We start from the raw sequence: 9,002 nt of genomic DNA, 5'->3' as shown, positions 1-9,002 counted from the left end.
TATTACTCAACTGGGCCAAGCTACTCACAGGCAATTCCTGATTAGTCATGAAATGAAACATGGATATGGTTCCTCACGGGTTTTCCCCCCTCTCATATTTATGTTTTATTTTGAATGGTAAATTATTTGAATTTACAGCTAGTGACTGACACAAAGACTAAACAAGGTCAAACAAATCCTGTTTGCTTAAACAAACCCTTGGCTGCTCCATATATCTGACCGCTGTTATACAACTGGCCTGGTTTATTGTGTAAATGAACATTATTTGATGGAGAATATTGTAAACGTAGTTCCAGTGGTATCCTACCACATGGCTGAAAATCTTGCCAATATCTGAACTGATAGCATTTTGAATATAAGAACATATCTTGAGAGCTGTGTTTTTTGTTTGTTTGTTTGTTTAAGCATTAAACAAGTTCCTTATTTGTAGTCTATTTTTAAATTTTCATGTGAGATTCTGCTCAACCCTTTCAGATTAGTCAGTAAGAATCTTCATCAGCAGTAGTCTACCTTTACAGTAACAGCTATGTTTCACATAAGGTACTTTGGAAATCATTTTAATCAGCTTTTTTCTGTAATCTTGTTGTCATTAAGTTTAAGTTTCTTGCTAATCCAAGATGTTAGTATCATGAAAAGCAAACTGAGGATATTAAAAAACGATCTAATACTGCAGTTTGTCCAGCCGCAGCCATTAAACACTCTTGACGACGACATATTGATGTCTAACATGTGGGAGGTATGTCAGTTCACTTCTCCGTTTGACTTATTGTGGGATTGTTTGAATCACTGAAACTGTTTTGAAACTGGGACATGTTTGGTTCTGTCGTGCTCTCAACATCATTGTGTTTACTGGACGTGCTGGAAACCAAAATGACCAATGGGTGTTCACTGGGGTCTTTCAGCGAATCAAACGGGAGCTGACTGGCTGTACAAGTAAGCACCAGCACCACGACCATATGGTTGCAGTTTTCACGATAACGTAGATCACGTACAGGCCAACATTTGACATTCATTAGAGTAACAACTGATAGCAGCATATTCCTCACAGCGAAAAGTGATGAGAAACCGCAGTTAAGAGGTAGGATTTCAACCACAGATTCATGAACAGGCATAAAAAAAAATCACAATTGGGTTTTTAATAATTAGCCATTGGACAATTGTGCATTCTTTGAATCAAATAATAAAAAAACATCTCTGATGAAGCTGTTTTCTTTTGCTTTTTGCAACAAAGGAAATGTGACTATCATTCCTTGGACTAAAACTGTGCAGCATGGATCATCTTTAGCTCCACTCAACAACATTTCTGTACAAGATGGTTACTTTATGATGCACGGACAGGTACAATTATGAATCCACAGGCTAAGACTGCACTTAGCACAGCCTACCAAACAATGTATGCTTGGTCAGATAGTATATGTACTCAAATAATTCTCAAAACCCACAGTTCTATCTACATGAATGCCAAAGTAAAGCTGAAGAGCTTTAATAACTACTAAATCATCAGAATTGTCTAATGATAGCTCTATCCCAAGGGTGCGATTAGGGCAGTAATTAGTACAATCTACTTGTAATCTCACTTGGCAAAAAGAAAAACTGAGGTGAGATTCTTTGGAATGGACCTGGAAGCTAACCAGCTCAGGTCACGCGCACACGCACGTGCATTCCAGAGAAACTCGATCTTTGCTGTCAAGCACCTGAGCTTTGCAGGTGAAACTAGCTCCGCTACTTAGTTTTAAACTTAGTTTTAAAACTAAAAATTAGTTTTAAACGTTTGAATGATCTTGGTGGTGTTTTTATTTTGTATTCCAAAGTGAAGAGATCTGTTTTACTGGGTCGTCAAGAAAGCTATAGTATCGATTGAATTCAGTTCAGTTCAATAAAACGTTGATAGATTAGTGCTGTTGTGACAAGCTTTCTGAGAGGATGATCCAATCTTGCCATGTGGAGAAAGCGCAGTAGTGGGTCGGGCCAAGACATGGCTGCAGTGAAACATGGATGAGGATTATATAAAGGGGGAAACCACTGCTGAACTGACAGCCATAGTCGAGATGGACTCAAACAATGTGGGTGTTCCCAAACTGCAGTTTATTATGTTAGCTAAGAGGTGTTTGTGTGTGTGAGAGAGAGAGAGAAACAACCCACAACTGAAAAGATATTTCCTGAACCATATGCCTTAGTACCACCACATTTTGCAGGATGAATTAATTACACTATTAATACCTGTATCGAGTTTCATCTTATGAATAAACCAAATGTGAAATTCGACATTTCTAGGTCTTGTTTCTAAACCCAAATGTAGTTATGGGGTATGTGATCACACACAGAACACGCGGTGTGGACGGGAAGGGACAGAGAATAACCAGACTGTTGCACTGTCTGCAAGAAATGCCAGAAGATCACTCCGCAAACACCTGCTACACCACTGGTGAGTGGAAAACAACACATTGTACTGTTTTACTGCATGAGAAGAACCAAACAACTGTTGCAGCAGGGTATATAAACATGACGGATATATTCTATGCAGTATCACCTGTTAAACTCTGCACCCCCTTTATATAGATGCAGAATTGTTTATCTATAACGGCCAAAGATTATATGTTTAGTACCGTGCCCCATTGCCCCACTTCTAATTAGTGGCAATTAATGACAAATAAAGCAACAAACCCATTTCAGACTTTAAACAACCAAGCTATGTATCTCCAATATATATGCTCTTGACAAAACATAACAGTTAATGCTAAAAATCTAAACAAAAAGCAAAACAAGAGACCCCCCCCCGCCTTTTTCCCCCTCATTGGCTGTAAAAACATATTCAACCAGTAGAGGGCGGTAATGGCATTGTAGGTTTTGATAGATGATCGTGACAAGACCGACCAATGAAATTTTAAACTTTTTGATTTGGAAATTGAAATAAATAACTCAAGTCTTTTAACTAGACTTTTAATTCACGTTTGTGGATATTACTCAATAAAATTAGTCCTGTAAAGGATATAAACAATACGTGTTTTAGGAACTACAGTGAAATTAAATGATCCCAACAGGCATTAACAGAGAACTAGGGAGTGAACTAAAGATAACCTCCCTCCAGAGGGCAAAAATATATTTAAAGTGTATCCTGATACAAATGACAAATTATTCTTGAATGCATTTACATCAGAATGACAAAACACAGATGTCAAAAATGTATTTGATTAGGATAATTAAGGTAATTTGTAACTCCCTTACATCAAGTAAATTGAAAAACAATGAAAACATTCTTCTCTCTACAGACTAAACATTCAGTATAAGTGTATTGACTATTACTGCAGGCATCAGAATGGGTGAAGTACTGGGGGGTCCAGGATATTTTGCAGAAGCTGATGTCATCACTGTTAAAATGTTGGGCAATTCTGCTCATGCGCACACAGCGAGCAAGTTATCCAAAGGTAGTAGCACAATCTTAACTACATCTAGAGGCTGGTCTTTCTTTTACTGATAAAGATGACTAGGTAACATGTGCTGATTGTATCAGCAACTGATTAAAACACTAAGAAGGGTGGTAGAGAAAATTTTTAAATTGTCAGACCTAAAGATTGTAGGATGCTAATGTGCACTTTTAAATAACCTAGTTTACAAATATTTTAAACATTTTAAATACATTAATCCCAATTGTCACACTTAAATACAAATCCTTAATACAACTTATATCTAACACTTTATACTACAGTTAAAAACAAATGAGCATATATGAAAATTAAATGTGTTCCAGATATGCTAGTGACAGACACAAAATGCTTTAGTTTTTTTTGTGCCATTATGGGGATAAAAATTGAAAGTGATTTAAAGAACAGAAGAGTGTTTTTTCAGCAAATATACTGGATTTTGCTTTTATAGGCAGCTGAAATAAAAAAAAGGTGTAAGGAGTGATGCAACATGGAAAACAAAGGTGTCTTAATAAAGCCAAGTACCTGTAGGCTTCTGTAGTCTTTGGGGGTTTGTTTATTTGTTTGTTTGTTTCGGTGTGAGATCCTTCTTCTGATCTCATCCAAAAGGAAAAGCCAAGCTGGACTGCCAAGATGAACTGGATCTTGTAGTTCCAGATCGTTCCAAAATGGAGATTGCCATGCACACAGAATCCATACAAGCCATCCTGAGCAAAACAGACACCAAAGAACGATGCTTTCAATGAAGAACATACTGCCCAAGAACGTGGAACGCACATTGTTCAGTGCAACATTCATTTGACGTTATATGCAGGCTAGTAGCTAGTGAGCTACAACTGTATCCTCAGGAAATACAGCCGAGTTGAGATTATGCCAATGAGTGATATCTAAGTTCCATTCCACAACACTGTATAAAACAGAGCTTGTGTGTGTGTGTGTGTGTGTGTGTGTGTGTGTGTGTGTGATTCTATTTTTGAGAGGCTTACATTTTGTTAGGATCATTTAAAGGAAATAGCATAATGGCAGAATGATAAAGCTATCTGCATATAGGACGCTTGTCAGCATAGTTTCAGATGGTTTACTGGTTTGAGGGGGATGGGGGAGTTAACTATAACTATAAATGGATGGATAATGTCCAGGAATGCATAACATGCCTTGTTAGGAACACTGCATAAATGGCTGTGGATCTTACGAGCTTATTTATTATGTGCATTCTATGTGTTTTCATTCCTTACTCTGCAATGAGGGACAATTACCAGAAGGTAGGAGCTATTACGACATCTGATGTTTCTAAACATATTCAGAATGCATTAACTCCAATCTTGATATTTCTGTGTCTTATAGTACAACATGTTGGGACAGTCCTGGAGAAACAGGAATCTTACCACAGTGCCTGTAGATTTAGACCACAGGCTTAAAGCACTCGACTTATCGATAAATACAATTGAGCAATTAAATGTACTCAATCTCAGAGCCCTTGAGGAGCTGGACCTGAGTTATAACCATCTGAATTTCATATGGAAAGAAGCTTTCAAGAACCTATTCCATCTCCGCTACGTGAACCTTGCAAAGAATTCACTGGACAGCAATGTAATCAACAACAGTCAAGCTTTCCAGCACATTTATGGACTAAAGTGTTTGGACATTTCACTGAACAATCTCAATGATGACACTGTGGGTTTATATATTCATAATGCTAAAGCTCTTGAACATCTGTCTCTCAGCGGTAACAGTTTATCTAGACTTACACCAAATCTATTTGCAAACAACAAGAACCTTGTAAGTATTGATATTGAAAACAACAATATTTTTGAAGTTGATGAGGGAACATTTGAGCCCTTGAGGAAACTATCAATACTGAACATGGCCAGGAATAATTTGGTACATATTTGTGATTTTTGGCTTCATCAAGTAACCTTTCTCAATTTAAGCCAAAATTCTATAGAATTCTTTTTTACCTATCAGAATCGTGAAATATATCTCCTTGAAACTCTGGATTTAAGCTACAATAACCTTCTGTATTTTCCAGTTGTTCCCAGTAGGAATAAATTGAAGTACCTTCACCTGCAACACAATAAAATAGGTGTTTTAGGACTGGAAAACTCTATTTTAGAAGCTAAAACATTATATGCTAATATAACTCTGAATACAGAAATGCAAAATACAGATTACAGTAATGGCATGAGCCTTTCAACATTGCATTACATTGATTTGAGTGCTAACCATTTCAGAGATTTCAGTATGACTTCTTTAAGCAACCTGAGCTCTTTAAAGATATTAAATTTGAGTGATAATTGTCTCCAGAATATCAGCTGTGGTATACTGGAAAAAGACAGTCAAAGAGGATTCAGAGACCACTGCATGCCATCTTTACACCACATAAGTCTACAGAACAATCAAATTGAACACTTGCCCAGAATCTTTTTTGATTTCCTTCCAAAATTAGAAACACTTATTCTGAGTCAAAATTATGTGAAGCTATGTGTAGAAACAGCCAACCTAATCATGGACAACTGTGTATCATTCAGGGGAATACAAAATTTGAAACACTTGGATCTAGAAGAAAATGGGATCAAATATATTGCCCCAAATAGCTTTGCAAAAACATATTTAGAGTCTCTCAATCTCGCTGGAAATACAAACTTAGTTTTATCGAGAAGTTCCTTGGAAGGTTTGCAAGATAGCCTTGAATCGCTAAGTATCGCCAAAAGTAATGTGAGCACCTCACAGGTGTCGCTTCCGTGCATGTCAAAGTTAAGAATTTTAAATATTTCTTATAACCAGTTTGAAGATCTTCCAGAATCTTTCAGTTGTGCGCCAATAACACTTCTTGATGTACACAACAATAACTTCTCTTCCTTAAACTTTCTGACAAATATGACTGAACTAAATTTAATTTACATAAGCAATAATACATACAGTTGTTGCCATACAGGGTGGTTAACAACTTTAAATAAGACACGTATTGCCGACATGGACAAAACTGAATGCCAGCATGAAACTGATGATGTCATTACATTTCACTTGTTACACAACCATACCATAGAGTGTCAGTGGGAGGCCTCCTGGACAGATAAACATATTGTAAAAGCTATTATATTGTTATTAATTGTTATTGTCCTTATTAGTGCTGCATTTGTGCTGATGAAGGAAGTGTGCAATAATGGATCATCAATTGTTTAAGCTGATAATCATACAAGCTCAGTTTTTGTTACCTTTATGTCAACAGTATACAAGTGATAAAATATACATTTTTTGCAGATACCTCGTCACGTAAAGACATACGAGTGCTCAACAGTGCTCACTAATACAAAACCTGTGATAACTTAAGTGTATAATTAAACATTAAAATATGAAATGCTATACTATTCTATAAGAGCTTGTGGGTTTGTGCCACATTACCCTGTTTTCACGCCCTGACTCATGAGAATAGCTTTAGAGTGAGTCATCTACCTATGACGCTCACAAAGATAATGCATTAAACCGTGACTAAAATAGGGTGAAATGAGAAGAAAACATGCCTGTGGTTTCACAGTGATGATGGCTGCTAAATGGTTTCACGTCTTGACTTCTATTTATTTTGCTGCAGGTGCGGTTTACCTGAAACAGGTATATGCAGGAATGCAAAATTCATTAAATAGCTACTGACAAAAGATAGCTTACCCTTTTTTGTTGTCGTTTTTCTTTTGCGTGTGAGTCATAGGGTACAGTAGGAGCTACGATTGTATTTAATTATTCTGTGATCTTAAGAAGAGTCCTGTGGCTAACATCTTCACCAAATAAAGGCTGAAATCAAGTACACATTAAATGTTCCCTGTGTTGAACTTGTGAGTTTGTAGTCACTGACACAAAAAATGCACACTTGTAAGTAAATGCCAGCAATGTCATTAATAGCCTTACATCTACAAAGACTCCGGTGCCCCTTTGGAGATTTTAGAATTGTCCTTCCTTATTCAGGAAAAATGTACAATGATATGCCAGAGACATACTGCAAGTCAACAATAGAGCAAAAAGTGCACAGTGGCAATACAGATTACGCATGTTTGCCACGTCATTTAAAATCTTATTCTGACCACTGATATATTGCTTGGAAAGATTAAACGAGAAAAATGGTCTATCTGTAGCTTATTTTAAATATTTTACGGCCATTTTAACATTTAAAAAAAGAATGGGTGGTTCATGTGGGATGTTTAACAAATGATTGCAGCAGAACATATTTGAATACAACTTTCAAGGCTGAAAGTTTTTTTTCCCACCAGTCTGCGCCCCATTTTTTATTCTTACCAATTTGAAACTGAGAAAAAATCGAAACAAAATTCCAGATTATAATACTGGGAACCTAGTATATGTGGTGTCTGCGATCCCAGTAGGACAATTCAACCAAGAAGGGGTAGCAGCATTCTGTGGACTGTGGAATATGCCACTGCTAATAGGAATATGCCACTAGGAATATGCCACTGCTAAATCAGATATACCACTGCTAAATCAGATATGCCACTGCTAATAAGAATATGCCACTGCTAAGTCAGATATGCCACTGTTAATATGAATATTCCACTGCTAAGTTAGATATGCCACTGCTAATAGGAATATGCTACTCCTAATAAGAATATGCCACTGCTAAGTCAGATATGCCACTGTTAATAGGAATATTCCACTGCTAAGTCAGATATGCCACTGCTAATAGGAATATGCTGCTGTTAATAAGAATATGCCACTGTTAAATCAGATATGCTACTGCTAATAAGAATATGCCACTGCTAAATCAGATATACCACTGCTAAATCAGATATGCTACTGCTAATAAGAATATACCACTGCTAAGTCAGATATGCCACTGCTAATAGGAATATGCCACTGTTAATAGGAATATGCCACTGCTAAGTCAGATATACCACTGCTAATAGGAATATGCCACTGTTAATAGAAATATGCCACTGCAAAGTCAGATATGCCACTGTTAATAGGAATATGCCGCTGCTAATAGGAATATGCCACTGTTAATAGGAATATGCACCTGCTAAGTCAGATGTGCCACTGTTAATAGGAATATGCCACTGCTAAATCAGATATGCCACTGTTAATAGGAATGTGCACCTGCTAAGTCAGATATGCCACTGTTAATAGGAATATGCCACTGCTAAGTCAGATATTCCACTGTTAATAGGAATGTGCACCTGCTAAATCAAATATGCCACTGCTAAGTCAGATATGAGGACATATACAGGACAAGTATACATATACTTGTCCGAGTCCAAGCCCCCAGTGAGTGAGTTAAATAGCATAGGGTCATAGTAGTTATCAACATCATAAGTGCTTTCTTAGATCTGTGAGTAAAACATGTCTATGTGAAAGACAATAGCTTATACCAGTGGTTCCCAAACTTTTTCTGCCGTGCCCCCCTTTAGTAGATGAGAATATTTTTGCGCCCCCCCTACACCCCCCCCCCCCCCCCATATTGACTAGGGATGTGTTGAAAACTTACAAAAACAATAGGTTCACAACTTTGGTCAAACATGAAAAAAATAAACTGCAAGAAACCTTTTAAATGGTTCAAGAATTCTAAATATAATTTAAAAT

General features: G+C 36.9%; 3 protein-coding genes across 4 annotated transcripts in view; 2 read left to right on the top strand and 1 right to left on the bottom strand.

Moving 5' to 3' along the window:
* The window catches only part of LOC143527443 (ephrin-B1-like), an 84,601-nt gene extending 79,151 nt beyond the window's left edge, over nucleotides 1-5,450 (bottom strand). Inside the window, exons 1-2 of one of the 2 annotated variants that reach the window (XM_077022654.1) lie at nucleotides 5,381-5,450; nucleotides 3,948-4,129 (exon numbers count right to left, since the gene is read on the bottom strand). The gene's annotated coding sequence lies outside the window, so the exon portion shown is untranslated. Of the gene's footprint in view, nucleotides 1-3,947; nucleotides 4,193-5,380 lie in introns of those variants that run through there. The other variant, XM_077022653.1, reaches the window with a different exon arrangement.
* LOC143526574 (uncharacterized) lies at nucleotides 35-4,168 on the top strand. Its single transcript, XM_077021047.1, has 5 exons — nucleotides 35-787; nucleotides 903-933; nucleotides 1,232-1,338; nucleotides 2,275-2,425; nucleotides 4,032-4,168. The coding sequence occupies exons 1-5, from the start codon at nucleotides 527-529 to the stop codon at nucleotides 4,166-4,168; spliced, it is 687 nt and encodes a 228-aa protein (XP_076877162.1). The 5' UTR covers nucleotides 35-526.
* Nucleotides 4,458-7,213, top strand: LOC143527442 (transforming growth factor beta activator LRRC33-like). The gene is made up of 2 exons (XM_077022652.1): nucleotides 4,458-4,684; nucleotides 4,767-7,213. Exons 1-2 carry the CDS (start codon nucleotides 4,598-4,600, stop codon nucleotides 6,603-6,605), a joined length of 1,926 nt encoding a protein of 641 aa, XP_076878767.1. The 5' UTR covers nucleotides 4,458-4,597; the 3' UTR covers nucleotides 6,606-7,213.
* The last annotated feature ends 1,789 nt before the right edge of the window (nucleotides 7,214-9,002 follow it).

This window comes from Brachyhypopomus gauderio, chromosome 11 (assembly GCF_052324685.1).
Source record: "Brachyhypopomus gauderio isolate BG-103 chromosome 11, BGAUD_0.2, whole genome shotgun sequence".
Lineage (NCBI taxonomy): Eukaryota > Metazoa > Chordata > Actinopteri > Gymnotiformes > Hypopomidae > Brachyhypopomus > Brachyhypopomus gauderio.
Note: the sequence above shows the minus strand (reverse complement) of the source record. Positions and strands in the feature narration are given on the sequence as shown.

Coding starts and splice junctions, on each gene's coding strand:
- LOC143527442 (XM_077022652.1), top strand. CDS start 4,598: ATGGCTGTGGATCTTACGAGCTTATTTATTATGTGCATTCTATGTGTT. Junction 4,685..4,766: donor TGAGGGACAATTACCAGAAG/GTAGGAGCTATT, acceptor TGTGTCTTATAG/TACAACATGTTGGGACAGTC.
- LOC143526574 (XM_077021047.1), top strand. CDS start 527: ATGTTTCACATAAGGTACTTTGGAAATCATTTTAATCAGCTTTTTTCT. Junction 934..1,231: donor GGAGCTGACTGGCTGTACAA/GTAAGCACCAGC, acceptor TTTGCAACAAAG/GAAATGTGACTATCATTCCT. Junction 2,426..4,031: donor AAACACCTGCTACACCACTG/GTGAGTGGAAAA, acceptor CTCATCCAAAAG/GAAAAGCCAAGCTGGACTGC.